The sequence below is a fragment of the Sinocyclocheilus rhinocerous genome, unplaced genomic scaffold (assembly GCF_001515625.1).
Source record: "Sinocyclocheilus rhinocerous isolate Xijiao unplaced genomic scaffold, SAMN03320098_v1.1 scaffold138, whole genome shotgun sequence".
In the NCBI taxonomy this organism is placed as follows: Eukaryota; Metazoa; Chordata; class Actinopteri; order Cypriniformes; family Cyprinidae; genus Sinocyclocheilus; species Sinocyclocheilus rhinocerous.
The window spans coordinates 137,790-157,100 of NW_015635519.1; the positions used below are offsets into that span (position 1 = coordinate 137,790).

The following is a 19,311-nucleotide window of genomic DNA, read 5'->3' on the forward strand; positions in this document are numbered from 1 at the left end:
TTAAGTCATGTCAAATAAGCATTTGTCTATATATGTATACAATATTTAATATATCTTTATATTTTCATATAAAGTCATATAAGCATATACATCAACTTCTGTACGGATTAGATTTATGCAATAAATATACACTAGAGATACAGACTCAATGTTTGTAAGTATAGTAAGTGCAAGATAAAAATGAGGAGGCATCCAAAAGGAAGCAAGCAAAGAGAAATGAAAAAAATTTAATTAGTAATTTGATCTTTTCTCTTTGTATTTTTCTGCTAACATACACTCTTAAAAAATAAAACTGCTTCACAGCGATGCCATAGAAGAACCATTTTTGGTTCCACAAAGAACCATTTAGTCAAAGGCTCTTTAAAGAACCATCTCTTTCTTACCTTTTTATAATCTGAAGAAACTTATTTTGCCACAAACAGGAAGGTTCTGCAGATGTTGAAGGTTCTTTATGGAACCATTTAGACAAAAAGGTTCTTCTATGGCATCGTGAAGCACCTTTAGTATTAAGAGTGTATTACAATATTATCCCTATTGTATTACATGGGAACACTGTCACAAGGTTAGCTTTTTTGATAGAAGTTTTTGATCAAAAGTCGAATTAATAAAATGTTTTTGTCTACCAGTGGTTTTACATGCTGCTCTCTAGTTTAAGACCTTCTTAAATTAGAATCATTTCAGTCAATTCTGCCCTTCAAACTAAAATTCGTATTTTATCCCATTTTTATAACAGCTTTGGGTAAACAACTGAGCATAATGAACTGTGTTTTGCAGGACAAGGTAGATTTTTCCTTCATAAAAGTCAGGTTAGCATGTCATATTTTTATTGGGGTAAGTGCTATATGTATTTTACAAATAATTTATTATAAAATCTTCCTAAAATGTTTTTTTTTTAATAGTTCAAGCTTAATATTTTAGAACTTTTTGTATTTTTGTTGTTTCATCATTGATTTTGTGTTTCATAATTGTTTGCTAAAAAGCCCATAAAATGCCAGTTCCCATGGTGACATCAGTGTCATAAAAGGTCAGTGCGTTCAATGAACTGTATCTTTTTTTCCTGGGCAACACATTTTCAATACCTTCTTGTTGTCAAGATTGCTGTCAAGTTTTGCCTATAAAACCATATCAATCCATCAATACTCCATATCACTTTATCCATAAAAGCACATATGAAATCTAATATAACAAGTAATCTATCTATCTATCTATCTATCGCTCCCAGCCAACGCATGTGTAGCCTATACCTCAAAGCACTCTCTATACCCATATCTCTATACCTCTTAATTTGCATGTCAATCTGCATTGTCATAAACTGGTTCTTTTCAGAGTGCCGTCTTGTCTCTTATCTGCTCTTTTTTGCGCTCATCGGTCGTTTGCTGCCCCGCAGCATGAATGAATGCGAGATGCGCGTGTGACGCAGGTGCTTCAGACTGACGCACATGGGCGGATGTGACCGTGCCGTCCTCCTCCTCCTCCTCCTCCTCCTCCCTCCATCCATGAGCTGCTGGAGTCAGGGCCCGTTATACACGAGGAACTCCCATCAGCTTATCCGCTGTTAATTATAGCCAGCGACCTGGTTTCAGCACTGCAGGGACTCAACAGCTCCACTGGAACTAAAGCCCTTGCGCTTATAGAGGAGAGGCGCTGAGAGCGCGCGGCATCCTGCCAACCCCAGCGCGCTTCACAAAACCAAACCAACGGCGCGTTTATCTTCACAGAGGACAACAGAGAGAGCGAGAGAGAAAACATCTGAACCCCAGCTGAAGGATGGCGTCAAAACGCGTAGGGATTGTGGTTGTCCTTGCTGTAATATCGCAGATCAGCGCGTTTCCCACACCTGCCGGACCCGACGGTGAGTTACTGAATAACCAACAAGCCTATAGTCCAACACATCGGTCCAATATATTAGAAGATGTGGAATATTTGATTTAGAAGATTCATCCGACTAAGTGGAACACACAAAACATGCATTACGTGTAATAAAACAAAAAAATTGCTTCATGTATAGATTAATATATAGGCCACGTTAAATTAATCAGACGATATTTTGCTATTTTGATATTTAGGACAGCGTCCAACTGACTCATTAACACATGTCTGGACTTCAGCGTGCACATGCTGTGCTTTCAAATGGAAGTAAATGTTAGGATCTCTGGTTAATTTCAACAATTACATATGTATTAAGTTGTATTTTACATAGGCTATAATGTGTATATATGGATTATGTTGGCCATCAGTATATATTAATCATTGAAAAACCCATATTGGCTGATAACTCCATATAAATATGGGAAGAAGGTGAATGAATTGGATGGTTTATTTTGTTTGTTTGTTGTTTTCGTCATTTATTGTATAGGAAGCTCAAGCCTCAGTTTTCAAAGGCCTTTATTTAATCTTTTGTCCTGTAATCCGATTATTCCATGGCAGCTTCTCTTGGACAGTTTGGACTGCAACTGAATGCATCAAAGATCTCAACAACCATAGACAGATTGAAGAAAATGCATATTAATAACTATTTCTTTAGGGTAAAAATAGTCTTGTGTAAATGTAGAGTGTCTTGCTTCCTTCAAAATTATAGTCGATTCATACAACATAGGTGCACAGATTTTGTTTTTCAAAAACTCATTTATGTTGTTACAATGTCTTTACATTATAATTACAATGTAATAACCAATCAATAGTAATCTGAGCCAGATACTGTAGTGATACTGCAGATATATATATATATATATTTCTCATCGTCCTCCTGTTTTTGTTATCCATTGTGAGTGTATTAAAGGCATAGTTCATCCAAAAATGAAAATTCTGTAATCATTTACTCACCCTCATGTTGTTCTAAATGAAATGACTTTCTTTCTTCTGTGGAACACAAAAATAAATTCAGCTTTTGGGTGTCCCTTTAAGGTCTGCAATGACTGATCTATTGTACCATCAGTAATCTTTGCCTATATTAAATGTGATTGTGTGTTTCTTTCCTGTTCCAGATAAGAGCATGTATAACCGAGAGCTGACTGAAGAGAAGCCATTAGAACAGCAGGTGTGATTTCAGAATTATGAACTTATTGTTCATTTCTATGTTATGTAAAAGACACAATATACTTTGTACATCTGCATCAGACACAACTACTGTTGTACTACTTTTGTACCCTTGATTCTGACTGGGTATAGATGTTCTATGCATTAAGTTCAAATATATTTAAATTAAAATTTCAGTAAAAGTCAAGACTGGTTTTTATTTATTTTTTCCCAACAGATTGCAGAAGCTGACAGCATCAAGAAGGCAGGTGAGGAATAATCTTATGCAGACATAGTGCTTCACAGTGATCAATAGCTCACAAGTGTTTTCTGTTCATCCATGCAGAACCCAAGCCAACGCCACCAGCTGAGGCAGAGTCAAACTCTGAGGACGATGACATCACTTTCCTTAAGTCTCTGGCTGAGAAGTCCAAAGAGTCAAACAACGAGACTCCCATCTCAGATTCTGTGGATGAGCGATACGGTACTGATGAGGCCGACACTACCAAAAACAGAAGACTGGCCGATGATTATGACTCTACTAAGAATGGAATGGACTACAAATACCAAGGTAAGAACTACAACTACCAAGCTGGCAAAGCCTTATTCAGAAGAGCACATTATGTAGTATGTGTACTTTGCAAAGTATGTTGTTTGCACATACACTGACTGTACACAATGCAATGAGCTTGCTGTTTCCAGTCTAACGAATGAACCAGATGTAATTTTTTGCATCTGTGTTTTATTTATGCCCATTTTGATTTGACTATTTGACCAAAAAAAAAGAAGTCAAGACATTTAAACATTAAGTCAAATAAAAATGTAACCATATTTATGTCCATTTATAATTGCATACTGTTTCACTTATCATTTAGTATGTATTTTACTGTGTTATTATTCCATTTAACTATTTTATGTGTCAGAACATTGTGGATTCTAAATAGTAAAATAGCCAGCCTCAGGAAAACGTAAAAGATCAATGAACATTTTTTTAGTTGTGACTTGTGAAAAGCCAAATTATCTCCCACTTTGAAAGTGCTAATCCATCCCTGTAACCGTATGTGATCCTAAATACAGGAACAGGTGGCAGACACCATAGGTCAATCAGGAGGTATTTTGTAGAGATAAAGAGACAGAGTGAGAGAGAGAAGGAGAGAGAGAATCAGAGGATTATCCCTCCACAGGCTGCTGTACTGGATGTTTATACTGTAGCATTAAACCCCACAGTCCCCTACAACAGGGCAGTCAGACTAAACATACACCCACATTAAACACCCTTCTAACCTAATAATAGCACAATAGCTCATAGAGGTCATGTCATTAGTCCTTTTACCATTTTTCCCCGACCCTATGAAGTTTATTGGATGAAAATCAACTGTTTATTTTTTTTCATGTTTAATTTTCTACTTTATGACTCTTACAATTAAATATGCAGTCGTTGTGCGTTTTAAGTATGCCCTGTGTTATGATTGGCTAACCAACATGTGAAACTACTATTAATGCATATGGGCTACCAGTTTGCTGCTGGGTCAATTATACAGTAGTTTTGTAAATATATGTTGTCTTCCTTCAATAACAACCTCTTTGCATATCCACAGTTACATTGTGATGTATTGTGATTTATGATTCATTAAAAAATCGCAAAATCACAAAGGCTCTGCAGAGCTGTAGGTGCTAATCAGACTTCACCACATTTGACTTGTTAGCTCTTATGGGGTTTAGGAATAGGAATACCTGTTCTATGTCCTTCTTTTTACCTCACCAAGACTGGGTGGACCATGTTTCTGAACACAGAATAGATGTGGGCAGTCACGTGTTCATGTATTCATCTGCCTGATGTCAGCTATCCAAGGAAAAGCAGTTTTTGCAGCTCAATTAACTTATAATATGACCGCTTTAAGTTTTCTTTTATGACACCGTCATGTCATAAAGGCACTCAGACCACCTAAGACCTCTGACTCAGAATGAGCGTCAGACATTTGATCAGTGTCACGTTTCAGGCAGATGGTGAGTTTACTGGAAGCGTTAAGGCAGTGTAAGTCGATCTCTGTGGTAGATAATGGCAGATAACAGAGTGGGAGGTGTTTTTGTGTGATTTCACTGGGTTACAGGAATTACAACAGACAGACAAGAATTGCTGGCAGATTTCAGCTCCAACGTTCAGATCTCTGTTTCACACGTTCTCCTCCTACTTAATTTCGCTTTTTAAGAGCTTTGAGCTTGTAGGCTTCTGACAAAGCAATATCAAATACAGCCCACTAGAAATTAAACCTATGGCACAGAAAAAGACACCCAAAAATGCTGGATAAGGTGGATATTCAGGCTACCTACAGTCCATCAGCAGTTCATTTATAATCAAGTTATATCCATTCCCCAATACAGATGAAAGGCTAGAAATGCTCCTGGTTATTATCCAAAATAAGTAAGGGATAGTTTATTGTAAAATAAACTTGAAAAGGTGATCAGAACCCAGAGGCGAAATGCTTGTTAAATAAATGGACATGAAATATTGATTCATTTCGAACTTAATTATTTCAACCTGGTCTCATAAAAATACGTACCTCTGGGTACTTTTCTGCAACACCGTTTTTACGTACCTTACTGCACGAAATGTCTACTGAGTAGCGCTAAAACACGGGTTCAATACGTGAACACTGGCACGTTTTTATTACGTTGATATAGGTACGTATTGCTGTGTTTTTATTACGTTGCTTCAGGTACGTATTGCGGCGGTTCAGAATTCAAATATCCGGGGACTGTCGCTAAAAGTTACTGCTCTATCGTGTTGGAAATATGCCAAACCCAACCCTAAACCTACCCGATAGTGTTAACAAATGCAAAACTCACATACAAATGCATTTGTTGATGCAACTGTGCCATTTGAACTTCCTTATATGCAGAAAAATTTATTATTAATCGAAACTCTGTAAATTTGTGTGAAAAGGAATAAAAGGTGTCGGAGTTTTACTGCCTCTAGTGTTCATTTATTTTAGAAACTGCAGTGATATGTACTTATTGGTACGTATTTCGCGTCTCGCGAAAAAGTCCCCCCAGGTACGTTTTTGCCACGAGACCAGGTAGAATTCTTTATTAAAAAAAAAAAAGTGGATACAGTACAGTTATGTAAGAAACTGGAACGATAACTATAACAATAAAGCATCCACACCAACAGATAATATTTTAATATCTGTTTATTATAAGCACAAGCTGCTGCTTTAAATGCTCAAGCTCTTTAAAATCAGGTGATTCTGATTGGCTCCCAACATTTTTTGTTATTTATCAGCTAAGAAAAACGTCCCTATTCTCATAGAATTAGAACAATTATTAAAACTCTATATTTAAAGTTATCCTCCTTGGAGGGATGTGAAGTATTTTAATGTGTTCCTTTTCAGATGATCCTGAAAGTTTTCGGCAGCTGGACGGGACCCCTCTAACAGCTCATGACATCGTCCAGAAAATCGCCAACAAAATCTACGAAGAGGATGACCGAGGAGTATTTGACAGAATTGTGTCTAAACTGCTCAAGCTGGGTCTAGTAAGAGATTCAAATTGTGGCGTGCGCAGTGATTCTGATAGCTGCCATATTGACGAGCCATGCAATAAACATCATGCATAATGTATTAATTCCTCTAGGGAAACATATTCCAGTTTAACCAGCCTAAATAGCATGGAAAATAGATTGTCATACAATAATACCTTTGTGAATTGATTGTTCTAGCAGGTGTTGTGTTCTTTTGTTTGACCTTCAGATCACAGACAGTCAGGCAGAGACACTGGAGTATGAAGTTGCTGAAGCCCTGCAGGATCTGATCACCAAAAATGCCAAAGATAACATGATTGGAGACCTCAGTATGGACTACCCTGTTAATTCTGTGAAAGACACACAAAACAATATGGTACGAGTGTGTGACTGTGTGTCTGTAGTGTTTCTACCAACTGCATATTTATCCACAAAAAAAAAAAAAACTCTCTATTTGCTTGGATTCTTCTCTTCAGGATGAGGAAGACAGGCCCAGTCGACGATATGATGATGAGGATGAAGGTGATGATGATAATGGTGGTGATGATGATAATGGTGATGAAGAACGGGAGGATGAGATTAGAGATGACACAGTGAGGGCTGAAGACTCATGGGACGCCGTGAGCGATGGGAATGACAGAAACGAACTGAACCCTGAAGATGGACTGCAGGACCTTCAGTTCTTCCCCAACTTCTACAGACTCCTCAAGAGCCTCGACTCAGGTAGCCAAAACAACAAACAACACATATGACACAATACAGTACAACACAAAACATACAACATAACAGAATATAGCATGATACAACACACACACTGAATACTGTAAAACACAAAAAAGAAGAGCACTTAACAGTGTTCAATGCACTTGTAGTGTCTTAAAAGTGTATTTTTTTTAAATGTACTTGCATAATCAAATGTTAATAAAAATAAAAGGCCATTTAACTGTACTTAAAGGGAATACAATTTAATAACCGTGTCTTAACACACTTAAGTACACTTTTAAAAGGTGCACTTTGTGATGTCAAATTAAAAGTTTTAATTTAAAGTATGTTAAATCATCATGTTTTAATATTTTGTTGTGCTTATTTTGATGTGGTTATGTGTGTGCGGTTTACAAAGAAATTTAGAAAATATAAAAGATTAGGCCACAACACGGTATAACATCATTGAACTAAATTATACACATATGTAAATCACATTTCTTATTAATATACATTTATTAACGATAAAGATTAAAAATAAGAAAGATGCACATTACAATGTCGTTGTAAATGAGAAACTGTGATGAGTCGTGCAGCAGTAATAACGTAAGATAACAGATACAATTTCAAGCAAAATGATCATATTTATTCAAGCATTTAACATTTATAAGTTAATTAAATGTCAGTAATGAACTGCACAAATTATAGTGATCAGGAAGAAGGTCCTCTGTCCCAAACGCGTACAGTATAGGCCTAGTGGATATTGTAGGCCTGTACAACTCCCCATCAATAGTTCTGTACTGCCACCTGTTGGCGCAGTTGTGTAACTTAGAGAACAACTTTTGTTATGTTGAGATCGCGAGAAAAATAAGTCGTGATCACGAGAAAACAACTTTTGTTATTTCGAGATCACGAGAAAAATAAGTTGTGATAATGAGAAAACAACTTTTGTTATGTCGAGATCACGAGAAAATTAAGTCGTGATAACAAGAAAACAACTTTTGTTATGTTGTGAAAACGACAAAATTAAGTCGTGATCACGAAAAAACAACTTTTGTTATGTCGAGACCACGAGAAAAATAAGTCGTGATCACGAGAAAACAAGTTTTGTTATGTCGAGATCACGAGAAAAATAAGTCGTGATCACGAGAAAACAACTTTTGTTATGTCGAGATCACGAGAAAATTAAGTCGTGATAACAAGAAAACAATTATTATTATGTCGAGATCACGAGAAAATTAAGTTGTGATCATGAGAAAACAACTTTTGTTATGTTGTGATAAAGACAAAATTAAGTCGTGATCACGAGAAAACAACTTTTGTTATGTCGAGATCATGAGAAAAATAAGTCGTGATCACGAGAAAACAACTTTTGTTATGTCTAGATCACGAGAAAATTAAGTCGTGATAACGAGAAAACTACTTTTGTTATGTTGTGATAACGACAAAATTAAGTCGTGATCACGAGAAAACAAGAAGGAAAATAATAATAATGCATGACCGCTTAGAACTTCCGTAGATATTGAATTAAAAGTTCATATATTTTAAACTTCATCTTTATAAATGTGTAATTACAAATATATTTAAATACATGACAAACTGTACAACAGAAATTACATTAAATAATATTTTAATTGTTCTTAAATGCTTGTCAGTACATTCAGCAGTACTATTGAACCATATTTCAAAGAAAATAGAAATAATTACAACTTAAGCAAGTCAAAAAAGTACAAAAAATGCACACACGTGAGTATAGCACAACACAACACACTCAAAAGCCACACAAACAGTAATGTAACACAACACGACACAGCTCATTCAGTAAATCAGCAGCTATAAGGTCTGTAGAAACATCACCATCTGGTTAAACACATTTCCTGTGGTTTCAGCTGCCCTCTTCTTCATCAAGCACCACATTAATCCAGATTAAAGTCTGCTCTCATTGCTTAATCTATCACATCCTTCTCCTCTCATTTTACAGAGCAGGATAAAGAGGAGAGAGAAACCCTGATCACCATCATGAAGACTTTGATCGACTTTGTGAAGATGATGGTCAAATATGGAACCATCACACCTGAAGAAGGAGTTTCTTATCTGGGTAAGACCAAAATTGTCTGTACGTCTTATTTTTGACAAAAGAGTGGCCATTTCTAATTTGAATAGGCATGTGGTGTCAAACAACACACTGGTTTGCAGTGCAAATAGCTTCTTTTTTTTTTTACTTACTGAATAGTCTCCATATTGAGCGTGAGATTTCTCCCGTCCATTTTATTTCTGAGTGAGTCCCCTCATTTTTGCACTGTCCCAACCAAGCACAATGTGTCATATAAGCTGTCTCTTCAATGGGAACCAAAGAATATTTTGTCTGCTTTACTTTTTGTGTTAAACAACAAATATGTTTTGATTAGCTGTTATTGTGTCACATTACACAGTATTTTCTCTTTTAGTGAGTATAGATGTAAATACTTGTAACTGGTAGTTTTGCACACTGGTTAGGACATGATGTATGTGCGCGTGGGCAAAAGGGAATCCCTGAGATAAGCTTTATGTGACTGACTGCTTTTGTGTGCATTTGGTTCCTGAAATAATGCTTTGTCCAGCCTGAAAGAGAGAGAAAGAGAGAGAGCAGCTGTATTTTGACTTGCTCCTAATGTTAAATGTTTGTCCCTATCAAATCAAATATAGAGTGCATACTTGAAGCAGATTTCTGCAGATGCAGTGTCAGTGTGTGCATTATGTACAATCATACAACAGCATAAAAGTCACATTAGTTAACAAAATTGGTGGTGAAATCACTGTATGTGTTCGGTGGGTGGGCCATTTATGATATGATTAAAAATTGAAGGCTTAACTCATGAATATTAATTTTTACTTTTGTTTCCTTCACTGATGGCAGCCATAACAACCACTAAGCAAACATTTACTGTAGAAGTACAATTTTCAGTGCCAGATAGCCTTTGGTTGTAAAATGCATACCATATATCTTAAGCTGTGGTTGGGATAATCGACCATGACTAAAGTAGTTGCCAGCCATAAACTATGGCAACCCCATGAAAAATAAATACACATTAGCATACTTTTAAAAAGAGCACTGATTACAAAAATAATATTTTTGAAATAAATAATATTTTTAATATCTTAAAAATAATATTTTTTGAAATATTTTGAAATTAAAAGGAAATAAAATAACATACTTAAGTGCAAACTGAATGTAATGTTTTCGGACAGTTAAAAAATGTATAAAAATTGTATTTGATTTTAAAATTAAATTAAATGCAGTTTGATTGATTGATTGATTGTTTTAAGTGGGACTTAAGTGCATCTTTTTATGTACTTAATTGCTTCTTTTGTCTATGAAATATCATTACCGCCAAATGTACTGACAAGAATTTATTGTAAACTAAAATATACTTTAATGTCAGTTCAATTAATATTTGTAATTGCATAATCAAAATGGTATTTAAAATATATTAATATAAAACGTAAAACTGACACTAACACTACAGTTAAGATTATAATCAAGTACTTTATGTGTGCTTTAGCAGTCAACACATCAAAATAAGTGCACTTATTTCAAGTATGACAAAAGATCATTAAAAACATAATGATTTAAAAAGCACTTTAAAGTAAAACTTTTCAATTAAACATTCATACAAAGTGGACTTTTTGAAAGTGTACTTAAAAAACAGTCATGAAAGTGTACTCTCTCCAAGGACATTTGGTCTTGGACTTTAATTTTATTAATATGCAAGCTCATTTTTTTCTTTCTTTCCTTCTGCAAACATACTTTTAAAATTTGTAGTACACTGCAAGTGCACATTCATGTGTGGCAGATTTTTAGGTTACACTTTATTTTGATAGTCCACTTTAGACATTCTACTAACTATAAGAAACTTTGCAACTACATGTCAACTAATCCTCATTAATTTGCAACTACATGTCTACTAACTCTCAGAGTAGACTGTTAGGTTAGGTTTAGGGTTAGTAGAATAAGTTGACCTGTGTTAATGTTCAGAAAAAAATGTGCTTAGTGAATAAATAGGATTTTGCACAGAAATATCGTTCACAACATTTTTTGTTTATATTTCATTAACTTTGATCAATGTATTTTAAGGGGACACAAGCCATGTCCGTCTCATGCCCTTATATGTTCAAGACATGCTCAAGCAAACAGCATCCTGTTTCATTCATCCAGCGTTCTCTCTTTTGTTCCCTCTCTCTTTCATTCCGTGTAATTAATTCTGTCTGTTTCTCTAATGAGATGGCCGCGGTCGTTATGATAGAACACAGATAACAATTTGGAATTCTCCATTGCGTAATAATGGGGTTACTCTGGCAACCTGTGCCATATGATGACAGAGCTGTAAAGATCAAATGGAATGGCAGGGTGTGTTGCCAGGATACGGCTGGTTATTGATCTGCTGTGGTTTAAACATGAGATGAGGCTCTTATCATTCTGCCCTAATATGTGTGTTTGTCATTGGCAAACAGCTCCAAGACACAAAAGTGTGTACACAACACATAATGAGTACAGCGTACATCCATATCTGCATATGGAGTGCTGGATAAAGCTCTATGTTGTCAAAAGATAATTCTGATCAGATAAAAAAAAAACACTACAGTCATTGTAATGGGACTCTTTTACCTCAAAAAGAGAAGAAATAGACATTACTAAAATTGTAGCATCTGTAGCAATCATGTTGAAATTATAATTAAACAAAGTTACAGTAAAAACCTATTTATTGGATATCTGTAAGTACCATGTATGGTGAAAGCTATATTGCTTTTTGTTGTTGTTGTTGTTGTTGTTTAAAAAAGACAATACATGTAATTTAATTAAAAAATATTGTATTTTTTTAGAAATAAAACATAAATTACATAAAACATAAATCTTAAATATAAATTAAGACATGAACAAGTAATTATACATTACAATAAAATACTGTTAAAATTATGTTTTTATTATTAAAAAATAAAATGTAAAATGTGTAATAATAGTAATAATAATAATTATTATTATTATTTATGGAGAAAGGGGAATTCCCAGATTTTTTTTCCCCGTTTTTACTCACAAAATATAAAAAATAAAAAGATGCAATCACGCACACTATCAATTATTGCTATATATTGAAGTTTATTAACAAAAGCAACGTTTTGGTCCACTGACCTTCATCAGGCATAGTCAATAATTTTCTCTATGGGGGGGCTCTATGTTATGGAGCATATATATATATATGTGTGTGTGTGTGTGTGTGTGTGTGTGTGTTTGTGTGTGTGTGTGTTTTCAAATATGATTTATTCTTAAGCAATATTCTCATAAGTTTTCTATCAGCTGTGACATATAAATCTGCGTGTTTTTTATATTTTATCCAAGGGCTTTTTTTTTTTTTTTACCTTTATAGAGGGCATTTTCCCACTAATCTCATGAATACTTTCATTTCAAATTCTTACATTTGATCTATAAATTCAATCATAATAATGTGATTATCTATACGTTATCAAATTAAATCATTTACACTCACGGAATCGGCTTGTTGCTGTGAGATGCGCTGTTTGCGCCTACAATGTAAGTGACCTAATATTATTGTATTTGCTTATTGAACTGTTTATAGAACTATTAGACAGTCGTAATGGCGAAAACGTTGTGTGATGTTGCCTAAATAACTGAATTTTAAATATAAACACATTCCATTTTTATTTTTTACCTCAGGATGCTGAGTTAGTGTTGTGCGTTTTGATTTCTCCTGAGCCTCGCCTCAGCAGCGCAACCTTATTCCGTCAATAGATGCATTATACAGTAGCTATATCCACTATTCGCCACTTACTCTAAATGTAATAAAATCAGAATACTACTTGCGTTTTTGTGTTTACATAGTTATTATTGGTTACTGATGTTTTAATCACGCTACTTGTCTGGCGTTAATGAAGCGTTAATGTCGAGCCCTGGAGTCTATGTGCCGGGGCTCAGCCCCGGCCGGCCCCGGCCCAATTTAAACCCTGATTATAGTATAACAAGGACACCTTACAATAAACTGTAACCCAAATTTCTTGATCATTGTTAGTTAATGTTAACTATGGGACCTTATTGTATAGTGTTATCAGAAAAATATAGTCACCAAAATGCTTGTAATCTGTGTAACATTGTCACATTTATAAATATTGTGTTTTCACACAGAAAATCTGGATGCAATGATTGCCCTGCAGACCAAGAACAAGCTGGGCAAATCTCTGGTTCCTCTTAGCATTACACCCCCTACAGGTAAATCAGACCCACCGCAGATCATAACACTGCAAACTGCAAGTCATTCACTGTAGATTCTGCTCAGGAAGGCTTTGGCATCACTATACTGTTTTCCCCCCTCATCGCACCTCCTTCCAGGAAAAGCATTGGATGATGATGACAACACCAAAACAGAAGCTGCCAACATGCAGAAGGAGTATGAGACTCTCAAAGACTCGACCAAAGACGTCCAGACTGCTGCTGAAATCAGTGAGTAAATGAAGGATCCTGTATCATCTTCACATGCTTATGGTTTGGGATGATATTAAAAGCCTCTCAGCTTCTGCTGGTGTAACTGAGCTGTTTAACTGGACGCTCTAGCAGTAGAGCTGAGGCAGATACACTGATAAGCCTGTATCAAATACAGAATTCAACACTAACCTGCAGTTCGACCGGAAACGACTGCAGTGTGTGTGTTTCAGAGATACAGCGAGAGTTTCAGTCCCATAGGGAGAGACTCTGCAGCAGCAGCCCGGCAGATTGAGGGCATCGCTGTAACACGCTCACAGTGGACTAACAGTAATGAATACAATTATGAGGCCTTGTTCAGGGAGACGTTTATTGATTCTTTGAAAAGTACTGAACATTATTGTTAAAAGCTGTGATAATCACCTCCGATTATTACCCAAGCAGCATTTAGAACACACCCATTATACATTTATGCTGCTTTCATGTTTGAATTGCCACGATTATGAGGTGACAGCTCAGAACTTATGGACTTACGGAAATTATCTGTTACTATAGCAACACTGGTAACACCAAACTGTCCATGTACTGTACATAATTCAACTCTATGTTCTCTAGCAACATTGCACATGAGGTATATATAATAATAATACTTATTATTATTAATGATAATATACTGAAAAGAAGCTAATAAGAAGACATATTTACAAAGATGTATATTTTAACAAACAATAAAATAATAATCCATTCATCTATTAAATAGTTATATCCATCTATTTATCCATTTAATATTTATCCATCTATTTAAATGAAGAATAAGAAATGTTTAAACAGAAAATATATTTAAAAAATAATATATAGAAATATATTTAAACAAATAATTGAAATAATAAGTTACATTAATGTAATATAGGCCAGCAGCCTACATGCATAACACAATTCAAAGATGGAAAATTATATGTAGATCCTCAAATGTTGCCAAAATAAATAAACACCAATTTTACAGAATATTAGCTCAAAAATAATTGACAAAGCTGTTTTTAGATTTGGAAAATGACAATGATACAGAAATACCATCCTATACTGCTAGTAAACACACTGGTAATCCGTGATAAACTGGTAAACTGCCTTATCTCACTCTCTTAGAGCTGTTAAAGGGTTTACCCCTAACCCAAGGTTACACACAATTCAGTGAAACATGGAGAAGAACAGTCGAATTAAAGACTCTTTTCTTTCTCTCAATTTGCAATTAAAATAAGCGTGGGTGAGAGCGCTCATGAATATGCGTCGGTTTGATGAGCTTGGCTGTGTTACAGCGATGCAAGGCTGCTGCGTTTCTGACAAAAGATCTGTGTGTTCCTCTCTTCATACCTGCCAGCATGAGACTCAAACACTGTCTGTGTTCTTCAGGCATCATCTGCTCAGCTCAGAAAATGAGAACTCTTGCACTATTGTTCAAATTCAAAACAGATTCATTAGAGGCAGACTGTTACCGTCTAGACGGGTGAATCATGTCCAGGTCATAATAATCATAAAAGAAAAAAGAAAAAAAGAATATAATTGCATAAAGCAAATAAAGCCTATTTTAGGACAATTCTCATTACTGCAATGTTTTTTTTTTTTTTTTTTATATGTTTAATTAATATGTTTAAATTAATGTCTCAATGCAAACAAACAAACAGATAGATAAATAAATAAATAAATGAAAAAACAAATCTGAGGATCCTAAAATGGTTCCTAATATATATATATATATATATATATTAATTAATTAATTAGAAAATTGTAACGATGCTTTTACTGTCACCTTTGATCAGTTTAATGCATCCTTAATTCCTGAATAAAATTATAATTTTTTTTAACCCAGATGTTTGAACGGTAATGTAACATCAACCATCCATGTTCATGCAACATTAAAATCTCCGATTATACACATCAAGACGTGTGAGTGAATGTTTTATATACAGCATGAGTCATAGTCATTATGGCCACTAATACAGACACAGTAGGAGTCACTGAGTCAGGAAGCGTGTGAGGTCTGGAGGAAACTCCACGGCTCTGTACACACCGTGTGAGGACTGTGAGGACTGTCCAGTCTTATTCCATTGTAATGGTCAGTGTATCCACTGGTCTAGAAATTTTGCCAGAACCCACACATAAAAACATTCACCAACACACGCTCTTCTGATAGCCTGCAGTTTTTTCAACCCACACAATGTACTCAAAACACTTTCACACACACATGCTGTGCCAAAACTTGTGAATTTGGAAGTGGATTTATACATATTTACTGCTTTGTGAGTCTTTTGGCTTTCACTCTCTCCCACACACACCCACTCTCACGCAGACTTACACTGATACACTAACAGGCATTTATGGATGATCTTTGATATCCACTGATAATAACATCATCATTTCTAGAAAGAAAACATACAATCAGGCCATTGTGTGGCTTGCCTCCCACATTTCAAGTATTTGTTTAAATGATTCTAGGTTACAGCCTTTTTTTTAGCATGAAAAACTACATTGTTTTAACCAGCTTACAGATTTACATGTATATAGCGCTTAACATTTCTCATCTGAAATGTGTTTGGTGCCACCCTCGTTAGAGCGAATGTGTTACGAAACTGAAGTTAAGTGCAAAAATAACACTGAAGAAAAAATAGCACCATGCCACATTACTCAGTTAATGTTTTTGCAGTTTAAGCAAAGAACAATATTTTTCTATAAAACATTGATCACGGTGATTTTTTTCCCAAGACAAAAGTTCTGCAGAGTTGAAATTTTGAGCGTGATAAGGCAAATATGCATTTAAACATAATGAAATTAAAAAGGGATTTAAGGGGGGAAAAACTTATTTTTAAGAGGGGAATAGCACATTTATTTGTGTTTGTTTGTTTGTTGTTATTGTAGTTTTAAATAAACATTTTATGACTTCCTGTATACATTTATAAAATAAACATTTTTGTTATTTTTATTTAATATCTTCAGTTATTTAATACAACTAAAAATATTTTAAATAATTTCTCTTTGTTAAATATTAATATTTTAAAGGGGAAATACAACTTTCTTTCTTTCTTATAGAGATTGTAGTTTTAAATAAATAGTTTATAGTTTCCTTCATACATTTATAAAATAAACATTTGTGTTTACAACTAACAAATATTTTAAATAATTCCTCTTTGTTAAATACGATTATTTTTAAAGGGGAAATGTCACGTTATTTATTTATTTATGATATTATAGTTTTAAATGCATAGTTTAGTACAAAATACAAAATAAGCCTTTTTTAATTTTTAATAATAAAATATTTTTAATTATTTAATACAACTAACAAACATTTTTAATAATTTCTCTCTGTTAAATAAGAATTTTTTAAACAGGGAAATATATCATTTTTTTCATTTATTCATTCATTTAGACATCTTTAACTAAATATTTTACAATTCCCTTTATTAAAAATTTAATATTTAATTCATAATTGAATTTTATTAAATTAAATTAACATACAATTTAAAATGTAATATTACTTTTTAAATTATTATAATAATGATTACTTTTTATTTAACATCACTTAATGTTTTAATGCTTTGTAACATCACTGGGGGAAAAAATAATAATAAACATTTGCACTCAGAAACTGCTACATTTCTGTACTGATCAGTTCCTGTGTTCTGTTGAAGATTATGACCTCTCCAAGCTGAGGGACTTCATGGACCAGCAGGTGGACGCATACATCGACAAAGGCATCCTTGAGAAGGACGAAGGTGACGTGATCAAGAGAATCTACGGTAGCCTGTAGGAACCACAAGTCCAGCTTCACATGTAATAGTGTAACAGTTAGACTATCTACTAAATACTTGGACCGGGCATACTAACACAGATCCTAATGCTTTAACTCCTAATAAACAAGATTTAGTCTGCAACTCAGACAGTATTTCTGCAGAATAATTCCCTTCAGAAGGCAATATCCTCTCAGTGCTGTCAGCAATAGAACACAATGTAGTTCTAGATAAGCCACAAATCACATTTGAGTTGTATGTGTTCTTATGCATTAGGACAGAATAACAGCACTGGCTACTAGAAGAATGAAATTCGGTGGATTTTTCGGTATGACTTGCAAATCAGTGAAAATAGAAGCTTTTGCACCTGTCCCTCTTTTGCAATAGACTTTTACAGCATCATATGCATATACTGTATCTGTACGCAATATTCATTCATGTATGGTGTTTAGCATTTTCTCTTATTTGATGAAGCAGAAGAATCTGTATTATTGTTTCTCAACCAACCAACCAACCAACCAAAAAAAAAAACCAAATCAACCAACCAACCAACCAACCAACCAACCAAACTGGACTGTCAGTGAATTGCTTTTCTCCTCTGTTGTTGTTTTGTCTCCCAGTCTGTAGGGGGCAGTCTTTATATCTTTATATCTCCCTTCTCTATCTTAAGTTTGATTTTCTTGGTTTTCTTTCTCCACTATTTGACTCTGTATATTCCACATGCTATAGATTCACAAAAATCAAGTATTTTTAAATGTAAATATCGTGTTTTTTTCCAAAAATCTATTAAACATTGCCTTTCTTTAATTACTTAACTTCCGTGGTTGTCATTTTTTAAGGTTTTGATCTTTCTATAAACCAATTTTATGTTTGATGTACTACTTGTGCACAATGCACATTTCTTAATATTAAGCCTAAAATATGTTTTATTGTGACTATTGATTGATTGTATGACCTTTGAATAATATCAGTCTTTAAATGCAAGATATTTAAAGTGTAGCTACCTGAAAGTATACTTGCAATAGTTCCACTTTAGCACAATCAAATATACTTCATTATATCTTTGATTGGACTTCAGCACTACTTCGGGCATAATTAAAGTGCATTAAGTATAAAATTAGTTTCAGACTTCAAATATACCAGTTTAGTATACCAAAAATACAATTGCAGGGTATTTTTATTAAGTGCATAAAAAATGTATTTGTAGAATACTTAGCATAAAATAAATGTATTTCAAATACATTTTAGTATATTTATTTTTCACTAGGTTAAAGTGTCATATACATTTTATATGGGACTTTATCTAAGATCATTTAAAACCACCTTAAAGGTAATAAACAGGAAAATGACAGTATTAATATCGCTAAATTCTTCCATTATTCTTCAAAAATGAATTCAATTCATTATTGAGCTCAATTCAGTTATTCTTCAGTTCAATTTCAATTTAATGATAGTGTCATTGTTGTAAGTTCATCGAGTAGCAAACAAACTCGATTCAACTCTAAAACAGATCCAAACTCAAATTTAGCTGCAGCTGTTGGGTAAACGTGAACTCAATAAAACCACTGGTTTGGAAAACATTTCATAAATGTAGGTTGGGCGACATTTTTATTGGAGCAAGTGTCACATATGTTTTATAGCTTAGCCTTATCATATTTTACAACACCTGTTGTTACTCAGAACAGTGATATTTCTGATGACTACATTTTATACTTTAGTTTCATGAGATTATTTTTATGTTCCTTATATAAAATTCTTAATTCTTTGTTTACATTTTCCCAATGTATTTTGACCCTATGCTATTTCATTCGGAGTCATCATATTAG

General features: G+C 34.2%; 1 protein-coding gene across 1 annotated transcript; it reads left to right on the forward strand.

The window, feature by feature from the left end:
* The first annotated feature begins 1,489 nt into the window (after positions 1–1,489).
* Positions 1,490–18,016, forward strand: LOC107746952 (secretogranin-3-like). The gene is made up of 12 exons (XM_016561310.1): positions 1,490–1,852; positions 2,985–3,037; positions 3,254–3,284; positions 3,362–3,586; positions 6,408–6,550; positions 6,765–6,911; positions 7,012–7,258; positions 9,219–9,335; positions 13,413–13,496; positions 13,617–13,731; positions 14,322–14,337; positions 17,341–18,016. Exons 1-12 carry the CDS (start codon positions 1,768–1,770, stop codon positions 17,503–17,505), a joined length of 1,428 nt encoding a protein of 475 aa, XP_016416796.1. The 5' UTR covers positions 1,490–1,767; the 3' UTR covers positions 17,506–18,016.
* The last annotated feature ends 1,295 nt before the right edge of the window (positions 18,017–19,311 follow it).